Raw genomic sequence first — 24,503 nt, 5'->3', positions numbered from 1 at the left:
TGCTAATGCAGAACGCCACAGGATATTTTTGTGTTGGTTAAGGGCAGTCAGGTCTGGGGAGAACCAAGGGCTATATCTGTTCCTGGTTCTAAATTTCTTGAAAGGGGCATGCTTATTTAAGATGGAGAGGAAGGCATTTTAAAAAATAACCAGGCATCCTCTACTGACGGGATGAGGTCAATATCCTTCCAGGATACCAGGGCCAGGTCGATTAGAAAGGCTTGCTCGTTGAAATGTTTCAGGGAGCGTTTGACAGTGATGAGTGGAGGTCGTTTGACCGCTGACCCATTACGGGTGCAGGCAATGAGGCAGTGATCGCTGAGATCTTGGTTGAAAACAGCAGAGGTGTATTTAGAGGGCACGTTGGTTAGGATGATATCTATGAGGGTGCCAGTGTTTGCGGCTTTGGGGTTGTACCTGGTGGGTTCATTAATAATTTGTGTGAGATTGAGGGCATCAAGCTTGGATTGTAGGATGGCTGGGGTGTTAAGCATGTCCCAGTTTAGGTCACCTAGTAGCACGAGCTCTGAAGATAGATGGGGGGCAATCAGTTCACATATGGTGTCCAGAGCACAACTAGGGGCCGAGGGGGGTCTATAGCAGGCGGCAACGGTGAGAGACTTGTTTTTGGAGAGGTGGATTTTTAAAAGTAGAAGTTCAAATTGTTTGGGTACAGACCTGGATAGCAGGACAGAACTCTGCAGGCTATCTCTGCAGTAGATTGCAACACCGCCCCCTTTGGTCGTTCTATCTTGTCTGAAAACGTTGTAGTTAGGGATGAAGATTTCAGAGTTTTTGGTGGACTTCCTAAGCCAAGATTCAGACACAGCTAGGACATCCGGGTTGGCAGAGTGTGCTAAAGCAGTGAATAAAACAAACTTAGGGAGGAGGCTTCTAATGTTAACATGCATGAAACCAAGGTTATTACGGTTACAGAAGTCATCAAAAGAGAGCGCCTGGGGAGTAGGAGTGCAGGGCCTGGATTCACCTCTACATCCCCAGAGGAGCAGAGAAGAATAAGTATGAGGGTACGGCTAAAAGCTATAAGAATTGGTCGTCTGTGACGTCCAGAATAGAGAGAAAAAGGAGCAGGTTTCTGGGGGCGATAAAATAGCTTCAAGGTATAATGTACAGACAAAGTTATGGTGGGATGTGAGTACAGAGGAGGTAAACCTAGGCATTTAGTGATTATGAGAGAGATATTGTCTCTAGAAACATAATTGAAACCAGAAGATGTCATAGCATGTGTGGGTGGAGGAACTGAGAGGTTGGATAAGGTATAATGAGCAGGGCTAGAGGCTCTACAGTGAAATAAGCCAATAAACACTAACCAGAACAGCAATGGAGAAGGCATATTGACATTAAGGAGAGGCATGCTTAGCCGAGTGATCAAAGGGTCCAGTGAGATTCAGACAGCTAGCCGGGCCATAGGTAGCAAGCTGGTGGAAGATGGGAGGGAGGTCTGTTTTTAGCCACCTCGTGCGTTTCCGTCTGTGGGTTAGTGGGGTTCCGTGTGGAAGGGGGGACCAGTCCAAGTTGGCAAAATAGTTAGTTATAGTGGCCCAAGAAAAGTGTCCGATAGACCTATTCAGATCGCAGCCGAAAAGACAGCTAACGATTAGCGGGCCGCAGATGGGCGATCAGGTTACGTCGCGACGGAGGGGCCAGTTGGATAACTCCCTCGGGCAGATAACGTCGGTGGTCCAGTCGTGAAGACCCGATGGGGCTCCGCATCGGCAGTAAAACGGGTCAGGATAGGTGAGTTGTAGCCCAGGAGACACTTCAGCTGGCTAGCTCAGGAATAGCCCAGGAGTGGCTGACGGAACTCTTCAGCTGGCTAGCTCCGTAATAATGTGTGTTAATTCCGTGACCGACGTTGCCAATAGTCACTCAGGTAGCAGCTAGTTAGCTGCAAGATCCAGGTGTAAATGTCCAGAGCCTGCGGTAGAAATCGGGGAAAGGAGAGAGAATAGGTCCGGTATGCTCTGGTCTGAGTCGCGCTGTACAAAAACTGGCGATAGCTTTTCGAGCTAATGGATAGCTGAGGACAGCTAACCGTGGCTAGCTGAACTTCAACGTTAGCCAGTGAAAATGGCTAACCTCTTGCTAGCTTCTGTTGTGGAATTCAGATGAGGTAAATAATACTTTCTTTTTTAAATTGGTGAGGCGGGTTGCAGGAGAGTGCTTTGAGGTTGAGTTTAGAATAAAAAATATATATATATATATATTAAAAGATAAGTGAGGAAAAAAATATGTAAATATATATATACACGGGACATGTATCAGATAGAGATGGTGTGATGATCAGTTTTCACCATTAGTTTGGATACTTTTTGTTTATTAAATTGTATTTTAAAACTAGATTTATTATTTTAATTATGAATATGTTTGGATAACTTAATTGAAACCTGCTTGATTTATCTGCCAATGAAAATTAAAGTTTGTACATGAATTCATACTGATCAAACTCTTCTCTTCTGTATAATGAATTACCAAAAAACTATGTTTCAAGTGACATATTTACTGTTTTTCTGAAGCTGAACAAGACAGGATGTTGAAAGGAGCATCACAAAGCTAAATCTGACCTATTCTCTAACATGTTTTATCAGCATAATCAGCTGTGAGACCTATTAGAGAACTGTAACTTTATTGATGTACTGAATCATTGTAGTTTTGGGGGTAATTATAATGCTTTTGTTTAATTCATGGCATTCAAATTAACAACAGGACAATGCTGTGTAAGGGCTATTTGACCAAGAAGGACAGTGATGGAGTGCTGCATCAGATGACCTGGCCTCCACAATCACTGACCTCAACACATTACTGAGATGGTTTGTGATGAGTTGGACCGCAGAGTGAAGGAAAAGCAGCCGACAAGTGCTCAGCGTATGTGGGAACTCCTTCAAGACTGTTGGAAAAGCATTCCAGGTGAAGCTGGTTAAAAGAATGCCAAACATGTGCAAAGCTGTTATCAAGGCAAAGGGTGGATACTTTGAAGAATCTCAAATATAAAATATATTTTGATTTGTTTAACACTTTTTTGGTTACTACATGATTCCATATGTGCTATTTCATAGTTTTGATGTCTTCACTATTATTCTACAATGTAGAAAATAGTAAGAAATAAAGAAAAACCCTGGAATGAGTAGGTGTGTCCAAACTTTTGACTGGTACTGTATATCTGTATTTATCTACTCAATACATGTCACCACACCTCTACACATTGGGACAAGCCAATTTGCTAGTCACCAATATTCTCAAAATCAAATCAGTGATGACTGTTTAACAGTCTTATGGCCTGGAGATAGAAGTGGTTTCATTCTCGGTCCCAGCTTTGACGCACCTTACTGTCTCCACCTGATAGATGGTAGCAGGGTGAACAGGCAGTGTCTCTGGTGGCTGAGATTCTTGCTGAGGTTCTTGATGATTTTCTTGGCCTTCCACAGAGATAATCTACAATGCATATGTAATGGGTTGAAAAACATCGTTTTTTAAACCAAGTTTTATTTGTGTAGCTAATCAATCTCACTTTTATATTCTACAATATACATGCTTTAGCAGTAGTAAGTCCATCAATCCAATAGATGTCGCTATTTGGAGTACTGTGGTAGTGGGGGGAACAGGAAGTTCCGGTAGACGCACGCCAGTCTTTACAATAAAGAAAATGCCTAAACTGTGCTGTCCGTTTCTCTTTATTACTACCGGTATGTAATAGCACGTTTAGACTGTCTAATATCGAAAGAACAGAACATGTCAGATAACACATCCGTCAAGGTATTATCACGTTTGGGAAAGGTTTTGTGCCAAACTGAGTGAGTGAAGAACGTGCAAAACAATATTTTACAAGCGCACGATGCGGAGTCCACCACACGTTCATTAGTGAGGCTTTCCAGTTTCGTATATAACTCAGTGGGTTTTGCCTGGGGATGTTCAGAACAAAAACGTTTTGGAAAATTGCAGATAGAAATCTTCTGAAGAAAACTGACATGATTCCTTAGGATCAGAGTCATGTTTGTTCTACATAATACATTTATATCTGAATGTGTCCAACGTCTCCGTCCTCCTGCTGGACTCAGCCCTGGTACTCGCTTGTCCCTACCTATGTGAAGATGGCTACAATAACGATTAGCCACAATAGTGGAGTTTGCGGTTCGCCCTCAAAATAAATGTCCCTCGTTGAAAGTGACGCAAAATGATACAAAATAGTGGAATCATGCCATATTTGGACTAGATAACGCTAAACATGGTTTGAATGTTGTTACTTAATTTAAAATGTAAAATGAATTACAATAATGAATTAGTCCCATAGGGCGGCGCACAATTGGCCCAGGTTTGGCCGGTCTAGGCCGTCATTGTAAATAAGAATTTGTTCTTAACTGACTTGCATAGTTAAAGAAATGTATTAAAAAGTTTAAAAATAACCAGAAAAAAACTGTTGAAATCACACTGGTGGTTTTAGACCGCAAAATTGCATTGGGTGCATTCATATATGCACTTATGAATCGGGTTTGATTGTGCACCCATGAAACAGGTGACACCCACAGAAAACAATTACCAAGAGTTTACACAAATATTAGCGTCTTAGGTCTTATTGCAGGACTTTGACTGAAAAATCACCTTCCCAGTCAGTCTATTGCAGGGTTACTCCAGTACTATTTGAGAAGGTCCAGTCACACAAATTTCCAAGGTGGCAAAGGTCCAGATGGATATTGTCATTTATTGGCGTAGTAACAAACCTCGAACTTGCAACCCCAACCCTCTAATTGGCGGAGAAAACATTTAGCTGTTTTAAAGCTAATTTCCTGCAATTCAATTCTAAACCTGTTTTGTGTGTTTATATGATACCAGGGGTCGAAGCCCAACGGCAAAAATTAGGGGGTCCGTATTGACCCCATTCTGTATCCGGACCGCGGTCCGCCAGTTGAGTATAGAGGGTCTTTTGTTTGTGTTGGACATTCATATTGCACTCTACAGCCTTACCTATGGATTGTTCAGTCTACTCAGTGACACCCACAGAACACAACTATGTAGAGTTTACACAAATATTAGCATTTCCGCTCTATTGCAGGACTCTGAAACCACTGTTGTCCGGGAGTTGAACCCCGTGTGTAAACGCATTGATTCTCATTGCCAATAGGCTCAGGATAACTCCTGATAAAGTTGGGTAGCTGATGGGTCTATTCAGAGCTCAAATAGACAAAATGATTAGTCACAGGAACCAGGACTAATAAAGCCAATGCAACTGCCTGTTTTACAAACGCTAGTCCTACCACATGGATGGACATTCATAAAATAAAGTTATAGGCCGACACTATATGATACACCCCAGTAAGCACGGACTGACGTCGATGTCTTTTGGATGTCTTTCTTTTTTTTTTTTACTTGACCCAAACATTAGACCTGACCAAGTATGAACCACTCACTCAGACATCATTAGGCAGGTTTCCATTGACTCAGGTGAATTCAACAAAAGCTATGTGGCAAAAACATTATTTGCGATGTGTAATGGAAACGCCAGATATAGGAGAAATATTTTAATGCTCGAGAACATTTATATCTGTTTGACGGGTGGATCTTTCTTTTGTCAAAGTTGATTTATTCTGACAAATGAGGATGAAAACAGTATTTATGAAATAAATGATGATTGCCAAATCATTTTGACAGTATGAGGTGCGTCATTACGTCCAGCTGTTTTTATCAACACAAGATAGTTAAATGGAAACAACCTAGCGGGCAATTGTCTGATCTATTTTCTATTCAAACCTTTTCTAAATGTAAAAAAAAAAATCACTGGATAACTTGGAAACATAGCTACTGTTTCACAAGATTGGAAAGCACAGTAGAGTACTTAACGGTTAGTTCAGTACAGGACAACAGTATAGAGTATAGTACAGTATAACGTACTGTACTCTACTTTACTCTAATGTACTCCGTTAGGGCTGGGCGATATGGACTAAAAATCATACAGCTGTATCTTACATTTACATTTGAGTCATTTAGCAGACGCTCTTATCCAGAGCGACTTACAGTAGTGAATGCATACATTTCATTTTTTTCATTTCATACATTTTTTTCGTACTTGGCCCCCCGTGGGAATCGAACCCACAACCCTGGCGTTGCAAACACCATGCTCTACCAACTGAGCTACGGGGAAGGCTGTTTTTCAAACTTAATGGCGATTCATGATATATATTTCGATTTAGTTTTTCTCTAAGTAAGTTGTACAATTAAAGGTCAAATACACTGCCTTTCTAACAGTCAGCAATAATCTAATGAATTCAGTGCTTGTGAAGTTATACCGAGGCTAAATATAAGCCTTCCACAACCATAACACCCACTAATAATTTGTTATTTGATCAAAATAGTTTAACCTGCTTTTTTGTTGTTGTCGCAATAATCACTGATTTGGCTTTGAAGTCTATTAAAATGCCCTTTTTTTGTTACAAATGTAACTAGTAATGACTAACTTATTGTAGGCATTATAGAAAATTAACACAGGTCTCAAAAATCTCTCAAGCCCACGTGCTAGTGACTAGCCAGCTAATCTGTAAGTCGCTCTGGATAAGAGCGTCTGCTAAATGACTAAAATGTAAATGTAAAAATGTAATCTTTATATTTCAAGTTTAGTCAACTTGAATCTATTTGCTAACAAGATTGAACAGTTGAATTGTTATGAACACACCCTTCTTTCTGTTTCCAACTGTTTGAAAAGCTTGTTAGCCTGTCCACTTTGTTCAGATGTTAAAATCAAGTGGCCAACCTTATTTCTCAGAATGAGAACGAGTTGCCAATTCCTTACAGTGCATTCGGAAAGTATTCAGACCCCCTTCCCCTTTTCCACATGTTGTTACGTTAGCCTTATTCTAAAATGGATTAAATAAAAATGTTCCTCATCAATCTACACACAATAACCCACAATGACAAAGTGAAAACAGATTTTTCGATTTGTTTGCAAAAAACAAATGCTTTATTTCCATAAGTATTCGGACCCTTTGCTATGAGACTCAAAATTGAGCTCAGGTGCATCCTGTTTCCATTGATCATCCTTGAGATGTTTCTACAACTTGATTGCTGTCCACCTGTGGTAAATTCAATTGATTGGACATGATTTGGAAAGGCACACACCTGTCTATAGAAGGTCCCACGTTTGACAGTGCATGTCAGAGCAAAAACCAAGCCATGAGGTCGAAGGATTTGTCTGCGGAGCTCTGAGACAGGATTGACTCTTCCTAGAGCTGCCCCCCCGGCCAAACTGAGTAATCGAGTAGAAGGGCCTTGGTCAGGGAGGTTACCAAGAACCCGATGGTCACTCTGACAGAGCTCCAGAGTTCCTCTGTGGAGATGGGAGAACCTTCTAGAAGGACAATCATCTCTGCAGCACTCCACCAGTCAGGACTTTATGGCAGTGTCCAGACGGAAGCCGCTCCTTCGTAAAAGGCACATGATAGCCCGCTTGGAATTTGCCAAAAGGCACCTAAAGGACTCTCAGACCATGAGAAACAAGATTCTCTGGTCTGATGAAACACATCTGGAGAAAACCAGGCACCATCCCTACAGTGAAGCATGGTGGTGGTATCATCATGCTGTGGGGATGTTTTTCAGCGGCAGGGACTTCGAGACTAGTCAGAATCGAGGGAAAGATGAATGGAGCAAATTACAGAAAGATCCTTAACTTCATTCGGATAGGGGGCAGCATTGGGAAGTTTAGATGAAAAGCGTGCCCAGAGTAAATTGCCTGTTACTCAAGCCCAGAAGCTAGGATATGCATACAATTGATAGATTTGGATAGAAAACACTCTAACGTTTCCAAAACTGTTAAAATAATGTCTGTGAGTATAACAGAACTCATATGGCAGGCAAAAAACAGAGAAAAATCCAACCAGGAAGTGGGAAATCTGAGGTTTGTAGTTTTTTTAAAGTATTTGCCTATCCAATATCCTGTGTCTATGGGGTCAGATTGCACTTCCTAAGGCTTCCAGTAGATGTCAACAGTCTTTAGAAGTTGTTTCAGGCTTGTATTGTGAAAGGGGATTGAATAAGAGCTGTTTCAACAAGTGGTCAGGCTGAAAGCTTTTAGTTTAGTCTAGGTATTGTCTAACATGGAGTCCTGGGAGTGCCATCCGGTGAAGATCGTCAAAGGTTAGTGATTCATTTTAACGCTATTTCTGACTTTTGTGACACCTCTCCTTCTTTGGAAAATGGCTGTATGGTTTTCTGTGGCTAGGCGCTGATCTAACATAATCGCATGGTGTGCTTTCGCCATAAAGCCTTTTTGAAATCGGACACTGTGGCTGGATTAACAAGAAGTTTATCTTTAAAATGGTGTATAATACTTGTATGTTTGAGGAATTATAGTTATGAGATTTCTGTTTGAATTTAGCGCCCTGCAATTTCACTGGCTGTTGGCGAGGTGGGACGCTAGCATCCCGAACGATCCCAGAGAGGTTAATGAAAACCTTCCAAGGACCTCAGACTGGGGTGAAGGTTCACCTTCCAACAGGACAACGACCCTAAGCACACAGCCAAGACAATGCAGGAGTGGCTTTGGGACAAGTCTCTAAATGTCCTTGAGTGGTCCTGACTTGAACCAGATCAAACATCCCTGGAGAGACCTGAAAATGGCTGTTCAGTGATGCTCACCATCCAACCTGACAGAGCTTGAGAGGAAAGGCAGAGAAGAATGGGAGAAACTCCCCAAATACAGGTATGCCAAGCTTGTAGCGTCATACCCTAGAAGACTCGAGGCTGTAATCACTGCCGAAGGTGCTTGAAAAAAGTACTGAGTAAATGGTCTGAATACTTATGTAAATGTGATATTTCAGTTTTTAATACATTTGGGGGAAAAAATCTAAAAACATGTTTTTGCTTTGTCATTATGGGGTATTGTCTGTAGATTGGTGAGGGGAAAAAACTATTTAATCCATTTTATAATAAGGCTGTAACTTAACAAAACGTGGAAAAGTCAAGGGGTCTGAATATTTTCCCAGTGCTCTGTGTGTGCATTTAGGAAATCTACTATAGGTTTAGTGCATTTACATTGTGTAGACTAATTTATAGTGTGAGCCTTGTCTAATTTGAAATTAATTTAATGGTTTGTTATCAATGCTTAGCTACCTGATCTAGTATAGTTTTAGAATAAAGAAATTGCCAGAACTTTCAAGACTAACTTTTGTGTCCGTGTCTCCTTATTACTACTGGCCGACTCAGATTAAGTCTGAGGAGGGTAACATCAACAGTGAGGACAAACCCAGCCTGCCGCTCTCCTTCCACACTGAGTCCAAACCTACAGTCACTGGGTCCTGATTGTGACAGTGGAGCCCAGTTTGCACTGCAGGATCTAGAGATGGCATCAGTGAAGCTGGAAGACTGCAGTCAAACACTGGAGCCTAATGTCAACATTAAAGATGAAGAGGAGGAGACGATTGGGAAATCTGTTAGTCATGGTAAGAGCAGGTTCTATCTATGTATAAGTTATCTTCATAAATTAGACCTCCGTAAGTTATGAACCAGTCTATTGATAGGTTGAATTCTGTAATTCTGACGTCACACATCCCTGAACAACTGGGGTATCTGGAGTGATTAGAGAGTAGACTAAAGAAGTGAAGTAGACAAACTGCCAGTGTTTTAAAGTTCTATGAAATGAGTCTGTGTAGTTACTAACCCTTGTGATAGTGAGCGGAGGATGATATGACTCATAATATTCACCCCTTATGCCCTTTTGGCCTAAATTGCTGACCTCATTTAGTCAACTGATCGATTGTTTGGTGGATAGATGTTGGTCGACCAAGCTTTTTTAAGTCGAGCAGTGGCAAATACACTGCTAAAAAAAATAAAGGGAACACTTAAACAACACAATGTAACTCCAAGTCAATCACACTTCTGTGAAATCAAACTGTCCACTTAGGAAGCAACACTGATTGAGAATAAATTTCACATGCTGTTGTGCAAATGGAATAGACAACAGGTGGAAATTATAGGCAATTAGCAAGACACCCCCAATAAAGGAGTGGTTCTGCAGGTGGGGACCACAGACCACTTCTCAGTTCCAATGCTTCCTGGCTGATGTTTTGGTCACTTTTGAATGCTGGCGGTGCTTTCACTCTAGTGGTAGCATGAGACGGAGTCTACAATCCACACAAGTGGCTCAGGTAGTGCAGCTCATCCAGGGTGGCACATCAATGCGAGCTGTGGCAAGAAGGTTGGCTGTGTCTGTCAGCGTAGTGTCCAGAGCATGGAGGCGCTACCAGGAGACAGGCCAGTACATCAGGAGACGTGGAGGAGGCCGTAGGAGGGAAACAACCCAGCAGCAGGTCCGCTACCTCCGCCTTTGTGCAAGGAGGAGCAGGAGGAGCACTGCCAGAGCCCTGCAAAATGATCTCCAGCAGGCCACAAATGTGCATGTGTCTGCTCAAACGGTGAGAAACAGACTCCATGAGGGTGGTATGAGGGCCCGACATCCACAGGTGGGGGTTGTGCTTACAGCCCAACACCGTGCAGGACATTTGGCATTTGCCAGAGAACACCAAGATTGGCAAATTCGCAAATTCGAGTCTGGAGACGCTGTGGAGAACGTTCTGCTGCCTGCAACATCCTCCAGCATGACCGGTTTGGCAGTGGGTCAGTCATGGTGTGGGGATGGCATTTCTTTGGGGGGCCGCACAGCCCTCCATGTGCTCGCCAGAGGTAGCCTGACTGCCATTAGGTACCGAGATGAGATCCTCAGACCCCTTGTGAGACCATATGCTGGTGCGGTTGGCCCTGGGTTCCTCCTAATGCAAGACAATGCTAGACCTCATGTGGCTGGAGTGTGTCAGCAGTTCCTGCAAGAGGAAGGCATTGATGCTATGGACTGGCCCGCCCGTTCCCCAGACCTGAATCCAATTGAGTATATCTGGGACATCATGTCTCGCTCCATCCACCAATGCCACGTTGCACCACAGACTGTCCAGGAGTTGGCGGATGGTTTAGTTCAGGTCTGGGAGGAGATCCCTCAGGAGACCATCCGCCACCTCATCAGGAGCATGCCCAGGCGTTGTAGGGAGGTCATACAGGCACGTGGAGGCCACACACACTACTGAGCCTCATTTTGACTTGTTTTAAGGACATTACATCAAAGTTGGATCAGCCTGTAGTGTGGTTTTCCACTTTAATTTTGAGTGCGACTCCAAATCCAGACCTCCGTGGGTTGATAAATTGGATTTCCATTGATTATTTTTGTGTGATTTTGTTGTCAGCACATTCAACTATGTAAAGAAAAAAGTATTTAATAAGATTATTTCATTCATTCAGATCTAGGATGTGTTATTTTAGTGTTCCCTTTATTTTTTTGATTAGTGTATATACAGTGCTGCTTGAAAGTCTGAACCCCTTGTGCAATTATATATTTTTTAGTTTTTACCATGAAATCTTTATTTAATTAGAACCAGTCTTTTTGATCTGACATTACAGGTTTATTTTTACCAATACCAACTGACTGGTTCTTCTGATGTTGTTCACACAGGAGACCATGTTGAGACATTCTCTACATCCAGAGAGCAACAGCAGGAAGATCACAGAGCTAAGAGATCTCACCACTGCCCACGTTGTAAGGAGAGTTTCTCAATTCTATCAAAGTTAAAAATACACCTAAAAATACACACAGGAGAGAATCTGTATTCCTGTACTGACTGTGGGAAGAATTTCACAACATTAAAGGTTCTGACAGTTCATCAGAGAGTGCATGAACGGATACACACAGGAGAGAAGACTTACTCCTGCTCTAATTGTGTAAAATGCTTCACATCATCAACTAAGCTAAAAATTCATCAGAGAACACACACAGGAGAGAAGCCTTACTTATGCTCTGACTGTGGGGCTAGTTTCTCTCGACTGGGCCACCTAAAAACACATAAACGTATACATACAGGAGAGAAGCCTTACTCCTGCCCGGACTGTGGAAAGAGTTTCTCTCGACTGGGCAATTTAAAAACACATGAACGTATGCATACAGGAGTAAAGCCTTACTCCTGCTCTGACTGTGGAAAGAGTTTCTCTCGACTGGGCCACCTAAAAACACATGAACGTATACATACAGGAGAGAAGCCTTACTTCTGCTCTGACTGTTTAAAATGCTTCACATCATCAACTGAGCTAAAGGTTCATCAGAGAACACACACAGGAGAGAAGCCTTACTCCTGCTCTGATTGTGTAAAATGCTTCACAACATGCTCTGGGCTTGAAGGTCATCGGAGAACACACACAGGAGAGAAGCCTTACTCCTGCTCTAATTGTGTAAAAAGCTTCACATCATCAACGAAGCTAAAAATTCATCAGAGAACACACACAGGAGAGAAGCCTTACTTATGCTCTGACTGTGGGGTGAGTTTCTCTCGACTGGGCCACCTAAACACACATGAACGTATACATACAGGAGAGAAGCCTTACTCCTGCTCCGACTGTGGAAAGGGTTTCTCTCGAATGTGCAACTTAAAAACACATGAACGTATACATACAGGAGAGAAGCCTTACTTATGCTCTGACTGTGTAAAATGCTTCACAACATCAACTGAGCTAAAAGGTCATCAGAGATCACACACAGGAGAGAAGCCTTACTCCTGCTCTGATTGTGTAAAATGCTTCACAACATACTCTGGGTTAATAGGTCATCAGAGAACACACACAGGAGAGAAGCCTTACTCCTGCTCTGACTGTGTATGCATACGTTCATGACTGGGAAAAGTTTCTCTCGACTGGGCCACCTAAAAACATAATCGTATGCATACAGGAGAGAAGCCTTACACCTGCTCAGACTTTGGAAAGAGTTTCTCTCGAATGGGCCAGTTAAAAAGACACAAAAAATACATAAAATATACATAAAATCAGAAGAGCCTCAACAGTTCTCAAAGACCAGCTGAGATTAAAGTCACTCCATCAGTTAAGTCTCGTAAAAGAAGTGATAACTGTGAACTGGATCAAATGAAGAAAGTGTAGAACACTCTATTGAAAACCTATTGTTTCTCACTGTGAGAGAACTGTGCAGAGGAAAGGGAGTGTTATAGAATGTTAGCCTCTCTTTACTTTACTGATCAGTGTGCACCTTGTCAGTTTTGGTGTGTTTTGTTAGCTTCTACTGTAAAGATATTGAGATGACCTTGGATTTGCCCTTAGGGTTGAATATCCTCTGTGAGGCGTCTCAATGGAGTGGTTGACTGGGTGGTACTGCTTCCATGAGATGGTTGACACAACATACACTGGGTGTACAAAACATTAAGGACACCTGCTCTTTCCATGACATAGACTGACCAGGTGAACCCAGGTGAAAGCTATGATCCTTAATGATGTAGTTTTTGTGTATTTAGCCCACTGCAGTTGCAGTGGGCTAAGGAATGAAAACACTGGACACTGGTTAATTTTAAAAACATGGCCTGGTCTGATGAATCCTGGTTCCTGCTGTGTCATGCTGATGGGAGGACTAGGGTATGGAGGAAACCACAAGTACATGTGTCCCTGCTGTGTGTCAACATTGCAGGCTGGTGGTGATGGTGTGGAGTGTGTTTCATGGCACATATTGGATCCCTTGATAGAAGTGGAGCAGCGTTTGAATACCACAGGATATCTAAACATCATTGCCAATCAGGTGTATCCCTTCATGGCAGCAGTGTATCCATCTGCAAATAGATTTTTTTCAGCAGGATTATGCCCCATGCCACAAGGCCTGTTCAGGAATGGTTCCAAGAACATGACAGTGAATTCAGCTTACTGCAGTGGTCTGCTGAGTCACCAGATCTCAATCCAATTGTGCATCTGTGGGAGGATATGGAACAAGCTATTCAGAGTAGAGATCCACTCCCAGCCAACTTGACACAATTGTGGAAGCATTGGAGTCAACATGGACCAGCATCCCTGTGGAACACTCTCAACACCTTGGACAGTCTATGCCCCAACGAATTGAATATGTTCTGAGGACAAAGGGGGCTGCAACTCAATATTAGGAAGGTGTTCCTAATGTTTTGTGCACTAAGTGTATATCAGATAAAGATGGTGTAATGATCAGTTTTTAGCATTAGTTTGGGTGGATTATTTGATATTACTAAACAACTTTTGTTTAATGATAAACAACTATGAATTGTATTTTAATACTGGATTCATTATTTTAGTCATTGATGATGAATGTATTTGAATAACTGTATTGAAGTTAATTGATCTGGCGGCAGGTAGCCTAGCGGTTAAGAGTGTTGGGCCAGTAACTGAAAGGTTGCTGTTCATCTAATCGGCTCAGGACCAATCTGTCATTGTGCCCTTGAGCAAGGCAATTAACCCTTATTTGTCCTGTAAGTTTCTCTGGATAAGAGCATCTGCTAAATGACAAGAATATAATGAAAAATGTTTGTACATTATTTTTATTTTTTTTACCATTATTTAACTAGGCAAGTCAGTTAAGAACAAATTCTTATTTTCAATGATGGCCTAGGAACAGTGGGTTAACTGCTTTGTTCAGGGGGAGAACGACAGATTTTTACCTTGTCAGCTCGTGATTCGATTTTGCAACCTTTCGGTCACTAGTCCAACGCTCTAACCACTAGGCTACCTGCTGCCCCGGTGCGCAACCACTTTTTTTTCTCTTGTGTATAATTAAATGAAATAAACTGTTTGAAGTGAAATACTGTATATACAATACACAACATTACCACTTTGTTTACCCTGGTCAGACGGACAGGGCCATAGTAAGCTAGACTATGTAGCTGCTGTTGTTAGTAGCCTACAGTTTCCATGCAATACAGCATGTCAGATCACTAATGAGTCTGTGTTTAGGCTGCTATAGTTATGCAAGCATTTTTGCTTGTGTCTGTCAGGAGTGATGTGTTATCAGGCTAAATAACTACTGGAGGGAAGTGGAGAGCCGCCTTGAGCTTTGTGCCCGGCCCACCCGACATGGTCTAGAGACGCAAAGTGCATGCCGCAGCACTCCGATGTGAAGAACAGCCCTTACAAAAATGTACGATTGTAGTACAATTAAAAATATATGGCATGGTATTGTTGTGGAATGGTAGTGACCAAAAAACTTGGAACATAGAAGAAACTGCCAGATGTGTCATAATAGCCTGGAAGTAAAGCTGCGCTGGGAGACACATTTGAAATGGAATACATTGAAAACATTCAGCAGGGTGGGAAAAAATCACAGTAAAACACGATTTAAATGTATTGTTGGAAGGTCTGTGTTCACCATTCATGTAATACATTAAATATATACATCAGATGGTATTGGGGAGCTTTTCACAGGTACATTATTTACCCATTTCAATCTTATACCAACCAACCCTATGCTTGGTGTGACTGTTATGGTCAGAGCAGATCATCTGATATGCCTTTAAATATTGTAATATGCAACCTGGAATTAAAATGTAAGAGGATCAGTGCTTCTACAGTGAAACATCTCACATCTGTGCTGTTTGAGAGCGATGTTGTTAGACTACATTGTTTCCTCTTCGGAGGTCACTGGTGGGCAACAACATAATTTCAATTCACAGAGACAATGAGTCCTTCACGTTTAGCACTATATCCACACGTTTGATGATGATGATGGTGAAGGGGGAGATTGAATTGACAATATACAACAGTGGTTGGAAACTAGGTTTGGCCTTCAGTCAATTTCTTGCCTAACTTGTTATCAAGTTTCAGGTAAGACCCAAGTGCAGACTGTGTAGAAGTAACAATGTTTATTGTAACAACAAGGGCAGGCAAACGACAGGTCAAGGCAGGCAGGGGTCGATAATCCAGAGTAGTGGGGCCAAGGTACAGGACGGTAGGCCCAGGGTCAGGTCAGGCAGAGGTCGGTAATCCAGAGTAAAGCCAAAGGTACAGGACAGCAGGCAGGCCCAGGGTCAGATCAGGCAGAGGTCGGTAATCCAGAGTAAAGCCAAAGGTACAGGACAGCAGGCAGGCCCAGGGTCAGATCAGGCAGAGGTCGGTAATCCAGAGTAAAGCCAAAGGTACATGACCAAAGGCAGGGTCAGGCAGAGTGGTCAGGCAGGCGGACTCAGAGTCAGGACAGGCGGGGGTCAAAACCAGGAGGGAGAGAAAAGAAAGACTGGAAAAAGCAGGAGCTGAGACACAAAACACCGTTAGGCTTGAACTAACAAGACGAACTGGCACAGACAGACACAAAACACAGGTATAAAAACCCTGGGGATAAGTGGGCAAGATGGGCGACACCTGGAGGAGGGTGGAGACAAGCACAAGGACAGGTGAAACAGATCAGGGCGTGACACTTGTAGCTAGTCTGTGGGCCAGAACATAATTATCCTATTAACAAATAGCCTATAGCTCCCCAATTCATAGTTCTACACATTGTAGGCTACACTACACATTTAACACATTTCGAATCCCACCGTACCTTCTCCACTGTGCAATCCAGTTTTCGAGCTGGTCACGGGTGCACTTCAGCCACGCTCAAGGTACTGTCGTGGAAAATTGTCTTAAGAATAACACTTCTTACAAGAACTTGTAAATTCAATATAGACTTTAATACAGAGTAATAAAGCCGAGCCGGTCCGCGGACAACAACTGCCTTCCTTAGGCCCCGGCTCTGCTTTTATGCATATACAATACATAGGTCCATCCTTTATGTAAATGAAGTAAAACCCCCTATGCATTCTGCCACCATTTTCTTTCAACCCAATGGATAACGCTCTCATCTGCTTTTAGCTCTAACATTGTAGTGGCTGGATAACGCCCATATCTGCTTTTAGCTCTAACATAGTAGGGGCTAGACTCTCCTCATATGGATATGAAAATAATGCATGCATTGCAGGCTTATGCTTGGCATATATTTAGTCATGGCCATACATACAGCTTGCCTGGCCGTTCCGTGGTTCCTACTTGGGGATGTATGGCCACCTGTTTTCTCCACTCAGGGTCAGCTGTCAGTCTCCTCTTTCGCTAGCTAATGTATTTATATTTTTCTTCCCTCAGCACGTCTATCTTTCTCCCACATAAATCCCTCCTCTGGGACTAATTAGTCCCACATCTAACATGATTAAACTAGAGACAATAAGGATGGAAGCAAAATAATAGATACATAGAATAGTAAATGTGTTGAACGAAATTTGAACAGATAAAACATAATCATATACTGGACCAAACATCTCCAATCCAATAACATAGATAGGAGTAAAATATAAAGTCAAACTTATCATATACTGGACCAAACATCTCCAATCCAATAACATAGACAGGAGTAAAAGATCCAGTCAAACTTAAAATAGTAAATGAGGATACATATATAAATCAGTATACTATGAAGAAGCATGAGCATGTAGTACATAGCCTTGCCTGAGGTTATCTCAGTTATGTAGAGTATAGAATATAACAAGAATTTAAAAGAATAATAAACATAATAGACCTACTTAAAGTTAATATTCTTACTATGAATCTGAACAAGGCCCAAGTGAGCAAAAATAAAAGTTATAGACAACATTCCAAATTGAGACACTCATTACTGCTAGAAGATTAAGGGCATGGTTCGTAGACACTTGTAACCAGAATACCTTCTGTTTCCTAGCGTGTAATAAATGATCCTCATCTTAGGAAGGCAAAACTAACTTGAATTTAAAAGAAATTGCATACATTTGTATATGTATGAAAACCATAAAACAAACATAAAATACAACATACACTTAAGGTTTGTTCAAAGTCATACCAGAATTTACATCATAGGGGCACATTCCTTATTTCCACATATAGGGCAATCCTCTCTTTGGCACATCGCACAGAATAAGGGTTCAGGATGATGGTAATGCCCATCATTGTTCTCTTTGGAGCACCACTTGCAACGCCTGGGTTGCAGAATTTTTTTGTGTACATGGACAAGCACCATCTCATCCGAATCGGGGTCTTTGGCATACACAGGAAACCCACCAGGACGCTAATCATGGCACTCATAACCTCCCCCAAGAATTACCCCATGACGACAGTTAGGATTACCAAAAGGGCAATCAAGGGGTCCTCCAACAGCATTGCAAGGTTTTCCATACTTGTCCGTATAATGTCCAGGGGTACCAGGGACAGGATTGATTATGAGAGGTGGATCCAGTATATGTTCCTTAAACTTCTTTCCTGACCCCTTCTTATGTCTAGGGTCTGCTTTATGTACTGACATTTGTTTAACAGTGGTTTTGACCACAAGTGATTTAACCAAAGGCACCACACAGCAAAATACAATGCCCAATGTCACTAGACCTCCACCCATCATAATGGCCAGCCTGGTAAACATAGCACCCCATTTTCCCAAAGCCAGGTCCAACCAATCCCAGGCATGAGAATCAAACCCAGCATTTGCCTTTACTTCTGCTCTTAACCCTTTAAGTTTATTCATAGCTAGGGAAAATGTTCCATTAGGTGCAGTGTTGTTGGGAATAAAAGTACAACAAGCATCTCCATACATTACACAAACTCCCCCCTTCTCTGCCAATAGCCAGTTGAGAGCTTCCCTATTCTGCCATGTCATCTGGCTTGTGGCCTTTACCTATTCTCCTAAGGCTGTCAAGGCAGAGTCAGTATAATTAATAAATCTTTGTTGGTTATAGTATATATAATTAATCCACTTTAAGTTCTTATTGGGTGTTACCCACAAAAATATAGATTCAAATCCAGATTTAATCTCATCTCTGGCCTTAAACTCGTTGGGCACACCTCTGGGTTGTCCAATTGAATCAAGGTACACTCTAGGATCTGATTCATAGGCTTCCCTTACTCTATGCTTTACAGACTCATCCTGCTGTGATTTAATGATAGACACCTGTTGTGTTGCTCTAATCAAGGCACAGTCCAGCCTTCTGGTAAAACATTCAAGAGTTTGTTCTGCCCACACATCCCGAAACTATCAGCTATACTTCTGTCCTGATTCTTTAATATTGCAAGAGATAGTGTTACTTGAGTTACATTACCACATGTACCTTTGTAATCCATAATCATTCCTTTATCATCAAATTTACTAACTCCTGCAGTTTCTAACACCCAAATAGTTTAACAATTAACTGTAGTGTTTCTCACATCTATCCCATTATCCCCATAGCTGTAGAAACATTCATATCTACTTTTTACCATAGTAAACCTATCATTATGAGGACCATTTAATTCAGTTCTCATGTCATATGTTGCACATTCATGTTCTCCCAACATATTTTGGTTTAATTCACTTCTACCTTTAGTGCTACCTAATGCCAATCTGCATTCTATGTTACACAAAGGTATGTAGTATTGACTCTGAATACATTGAACATTTTCCATTTAACACATTCTTCAACAGATGCAAGTTCAGGTATTATTAAAATATCAGACAAATGTGATTTGCTAGACAAAATGCAATTGTCCATCCTATGTTTAGTTGCTTCTTACTGAGCCCACCTATACAAGCCATTTGTTATTGCTTTTCTAAATTTTTGATCAATGTTTGATTCTTGGGTAGTTTCTTCATTGTAGCGACCCCAGTTGGTAACAGATGTCCAGATTTTCTGCATCAACCCACTTTCTTATGGTTTTTCTATTGTCTTAGTTGGTGTACTAGTCTCTAGTGGGAGGTAATTTTACAATTTCTTCTAGGTTTGTTGCTGTTGCTGTCAAGACCATTCTACCATTCTTCATCTATCCTGTTTCACTGTCTGTTAACAAGACCATGTGAGGACAGAGAAGTTGATAAGAAAGTCTCCTTTCCATTTTCCTGTCGTTGTTTCTCCGTCCCCTTGAACAACACCTCTATCAGGGGTATCTGCCAGAGTAGGTATGTCATCAGGAGCAACAGGCATGTCACTCCTCCCCATCCCTGGCCTCTCTGGATATTCAGGAGAGAGTGTCTGTTGGCTGTTGAAAGTTGCTCCTCATTCCACCTCCTCTTTGTCTCCTGCCTGGCTCCTGCCTGGCTCCTGCCTGGCTCCTGCCTGGCTCCTGCCTGGCTCCTGCCTGGCTCCTGCCTGGCTCCTGCCTGGCTCCTGCCTGGCCTGGTGGTTGTCCCCTCCTTTCCGACGGGACTTTGGTACAGTGGTTTAGATGGTACCACGTGTTGCTTCCTTTCACCTGGACAGCAGTTAACATTGTTCGAGCTACCTTGTAGGGACCCTCCCTCCTTGGCTCATTCCTTTCTTCCGGAACACTCGGACCTGGTCTCTTGGATCACCAGACGTGGAACCTCTGGTCCTGGTTCAGGTTTCTGCCTTCTTTCTGTGAGGCATTCAAACTGAGAGACTTATGGCCTCTGTTTTATGATCACACCATACATCCACTTATTTCCATCACTCATCATACACCAACTAACATTCCAGCTGAAGCTGGCGACCCCTCTCCTTCTGGTTCCTAAGCATAAGACCATTATTCAGTTGGACCTTACTTCTTGTGAGAAGTATGCGCCCACCGAAGAGAGACAAGATGATCTTTACCACTGCAGGTGCTGTAAGAAGTATACCCCCAGCCTGGTGTATCTTGATGTACACTCAATCTCTAGAAGTCAGCCCATGCCCTTGGTTATTTCTGGCTTCTTATGTGCTGCTTTTCTCCTGAGGACATACACATTAACACATGGGTTATTTCCTGACAACAGACTTTCTTCTCATGTCAAGATCACTACTTTGTAATATTTAAATAACAGCCCTATTTAAACATTGTCTCAAATACCTCGCCTCCTACCACAGATATTCTTATACATAATAATAGCCAAATTATGGTCCCTACAGCAACTGCTGTTAGAATAACATGTAATCAGTCAAGTGTCTTCCAGTTGGAAGACTATCCAACCTCTTAAAACTCCAAGTCATAACTCTCTTAAACTTTTACCATAGTGTTAAATGTCACCACTATCACTTTTACTCTTACCATAATCTAGGTATGTGTAATGTTCAATTTACTCAGAATTGTCCCTATGTTGTGCATCCCTATATTTTACACAGCCAGCTGTCCTTTCTCTTCTGTGAGTTCTCTCTTCTATTAATATACATAGTCTCTAGAAATAACACCCCTCTAGTACCATAACCTTCATTTATGAGCCCCCTCAGATCCCCAATGCAGTCATAGTTCTTCTAACCCATAGCACATAATTTACTACTAATTTCCTTCCACAGTTTGATACATACTTAAACATTCTCAAATCAATTTTAGTCAATTTATATCATTCCCTCCTCAGGAACAATAAACACACTTATGTTCCTTAAAACAAAAATAAATTGACCAGACAAGAAAAGAGCAAATTAAATTACAATAACTGCATATTTGTAATAAGTGACCACTACTCATAATGTAACTAAACCTGGGGAAAACGTCCATCCGTTACATTCTATGACCACTACTCATAATGTTGGTCTCCTCCTTCATCCTTGTGTGTATCGCAAAACAGACTATAAACTTTTTATGCAATCAATTATATCAATACAATTTAACATTACATTTCTAATGACATAATAAAACAAAAAAAACAAAAACCTTTAATCTTCTGTAAGTTCTGTCAACCTCCCTGTCTCAGGATTTAGTTTCCAGAGCTTCCCTAGGCCTAGTACATTTAAACAGTTCTATGTCCAAATCATAACTAAAACGTTTTATAAATTGTCCAAATCAGAATTCAGTCCTTAGTGCTTCATTCCCTTAAAAATTGACATTTATACTAAACTTGTACTATCTATTCATATTACAGCCCCCATTTGCCTCTGTTTTTCTGTCATGAGAGGCCTGGTAATGAAAGGTCAGTAACCTATTCCCCTTTTAGTCTTCCTCCTCCAGCACATATCATTCCAGCATGTCTATTTCAGATACAGTTCACAGGTCATCAGACGCAGTTGTCCCTCACTCTTCCGCTGGTTAGGGACGTCTACCTTTCTCCCACAGTACTAAACGATATCATAACCGCCATCGATAAAAGACAGTACTGTGCAGCCGTCTTCATTGACCTGGCCAAGGCCTTCGACTCTGTCAATCACCGCATTCTTATCGGCAGACTCAATAACCTTGGTTTCTCAAATGACTGCTTCGCCTGGTTCACCAACTACTTCGCAGACAGAGTACAGTGTGTAAAATCGGAGGGCCTGTTGTCCGGACCTCTGGCAGTCTCTATGGGGGTACCACAGGGTTCAATTCTCGGGCCACCTCTTTTCTCTGTATATATATCAATGATGCTGCTCTTGCTGCGGGTGATTCCCTGATCCACCTCTACGCAGACGACGCCATTCTGTATACATCTGGCCCTTCTTTGGACACTGTGTTAACTAACCTCCAAACGAGCTTCAATGCCATAAAACACTCCTTCTGTGGCCTCCAACTGCTCTTAAACGCTAGTAAAACCAAATGCATGCTTTTCAACTGTTCACTGCCTGCACCCGCCCGCCTGACTAGCATCACTACTCTGGACGGTTCTGACCTAGAATACGTGGACAACTACAAATACCTAGGTGTCTGGCTAGACTGTAAACTCTCCTTCCAGACTCATATCAAACATTCCAATCCAAAATCAAATCTAGAATCGGCTTTCTATTTTGCAACAACGCCTCCTTCACTCACGCCGCCAAACTTACCCTAGTAAAACTGACTATCCTACCGATCCTCGACTTCGGCGATGTCATCTACAAAATAGCTTCCAATACTCTACACAGCTAATTGGATGCAGTATATCACAGTGCCATCTGTTTTGTTACCAAATCACCTTATACCACCCACCACTGTGACCTGTAGGCACTAGTCGGCTGGCCCTCGCTACATATTCGTCGCCAGACCCACTGGCTCCAGGTCATCTATAAGTCTATGCTAGGTAAAGCTCCGCCTTATCTCAGCTCACTGGTCACGATAACAACACCCACCCATGGCACGCACTCCAGCAGGTATATCTCACTGGTCATCCCCAAAGCCAACACCTCCTTTGGCCGCCTTTCCTTCCAGTTCTCTGCTGCCAGTGACTGGAACGAATTGCAGAAATCGCTGAAGCTGGAGACTTATATCTCCCTCACTAACTTTAAACATCAGCTATCTGAGCAGCTAACCGATCGCTGCAGCTGTACATAGCCCATCTGTAAATAACCCACCCAATCTACACCAGTATCACTACTTACACACCATCATCTGCTCATCTATCACTCCAGTGTTAATCTGCTAAATTGTAATTACTTTGCTACTATGACCTATTTATTGCCTTACCTCGTCATGCCATTTACACACACTGTATATAGACTTTCTTTTTTTCTATTGTGTTTCCATCAGTTAGCTGTGTTTTTATCTAACATGTGTTCCCCAGAATAAACCTCAAGAACAAGGAGATTTTCCTGATGCTCAGGAGGTCTCTGAAGTTCTACATCTGTCTGGGTGTTATGTGCTTAATATATTGTTTATTTTCAAAAAATATATCCTTAGATACATTGATGAATTCAGTTTATAGTGGGAGTTAGCTAGCTATATAGCTATTCCCCAGCAGTTTCATCCTAGCTAGTTACCTAATGGCCTTTTTATAAACTTGATAGATAATACAAATATATGAAGTTTCCCCTCGCTTCTAGAGCTGCCTAATACAGCAAGCCAGTTGATAGTACAATAGCTAGGATGAATGCAATGTGTGACATTACTAGCTATATGGGGGACATTAGCTAACCTTAGATAATTGATTGATGAAATCCGAAGAACGACATCACATCAGAAAAAGGTTTATAGCCAGACTGGAATTACTGAGTCTACCATTACAGATATCCACTGACAAATCTTTACATAAATGAGATCATCAAAAACATGTTGAAATAGCATTTGGCTGAATTAGCTAGCTAGATTTCTTACATGATAACAAGCACCTTGCTGTGAGTCCACCATGTTGCAATGTAAACATCCTGTTGTATGGGTACCACCACCCATTTAGCTAGCCAATCAATGGCATTATAACAAAAAGTACAGTAGTTGCATGGTAAGAAACAGAAGAGAAAAAACACAGCTCAATCAAAACCATCTAACCTATAGCGCTTTAGACACACCCACTCCTTTCCAGACGTCTAATACTTTCCTTTAGACACACCCACTTGCCCTTACTCCGGTAGCCATATAGAGCCCCACAGTGGAGGTGTAATAATACCCATAAAACCTAGCAGTCAAACAGGGAAATAGTTTCAATCGTTTTACACCACTCATTTTTCATTCATTTTACAAACACTTAAAATAAGGGCTGTGTTTGAGATGATATATGAGATTATATAATGCTAATTAGCATCGAAGTAGACATCATGCAAAAGAACAAGCTCCTGCACATCATCTCTAGCTGACACCTTTTGCTAACAGGTATTGTGTCAATTTAAAATTTGCACAAGACAGTTCACAGAATTGTCCTTTAAATAAATGTAGCGTATTTATTCATTACGACGTTTAGCTAACATTAGATAGTTAACCCAGAGATCCTTACCTTTGCCTCGATTCGGCAGTCTGGTCCATCATGTCACTTGTAGTTCTTTATGATAGCCACATTAGCAGCTAATTAGCATTTTATTTTGGGGGGGCATTGAAGAGTTTGTGAATGTAAAATG

At 41.8% G+C, this 24,503-nt stretch overlaps 4 protein-coding genes across 11 annotated transcripts in view; 3 read left to right on the top strand and 1 right to left on the bottom strand.

Moving 5' to 3' along the window:
• Positions 1-24,503, top strand: part of LOC106592258 (zinc finger protein OZF-like) — a 510,174-nt gene that overhangs the window by 358,151 nt on the left and 127,520 nt on the right. The gene's annotated exons all lie outside the window — the stretch shown is intronic.
• Positions 1-24,503, bottom strand: part of LOC106574981 (zinc finger protein 2) — a 348,997-nt gene that overhangs the window by 244,762 nt on the left and 79,732 nt on the right. The window lies entirely within an intron of this gene.
• LOC106575981 (zinc finger protein 239-like) overlaps positions 1-24,503 on the top strand; it is a 237,317-nt gene that overhangs the window by 202,241 nt on the left and 10,573 nt on the right. The gene's annotated exons all lie outside the window — the stretch shown is intronic.
• Positions 3,108-14,639, top strand: LOC106596200 (gastrula zinc finger protein XlCGF28.1-like). 2 transcript variants are annotated; one of them, XM_045698565.1, is made up of 3 exons: positions 3,108-3,704; positions 9,208-9,443; positions 11,501-14,639. In XM_045698565.1, the coding sequence occupies exons 2-3, from the start codon at positions 9,344-9,346 to the stop codon at positions 12,706-12,708; spliced, it is 1,308 nt and encodes a 435-aa protein (XP_045554521.1). In that variant the 5' UTR covers positions 3,108-3,704; positions 9,208-9,343; the 3' UTR covers positions 12,709-14,639. The 2 variants fall into 2 exon arrangements, with proteins under 2 accessions (XP_045554521.1, XP_045554522.1); XM_045698566.1 differs by lacking the exon at positions 3,108-3,704 and adding an exon at positions 8,614-8,704.

The sequence above is a fragment of the Salmo salar genome, chromosome ssa17 (assembly GCF_905237065.1).
Source record: "Salmo salar chromosome ssa17, Ssal_v3.1, whole genome shotgun sequence".
Classification (NCBI taxonomy): Eukaryota; Metazoa; Chordata; class Actinopteri; order Salmoniformes; family Salmonidae; genus Salmo; species Salmo salar.
This window is presented reverse-complemented; position numbering and strand designations above follow the sequence as displayed.

Bases quoted from the DNA above. Each gene is read 5' to 3' on its own strand.
- LOC106596200 (XM_045698565.1), top strand. From the start codon at position 9,344: ATGGCATCAGTGAAGCTGGAAGACTGCAGTCAAACACTGGAGCCTAAT. The intron at 9,444-11,500 runs GTAAGAGCAGGT...TTGTTCACACAG, and splicing joins TGGGAAATCTGTTAGTCATG to GAGACCATGTTGAGACATTC.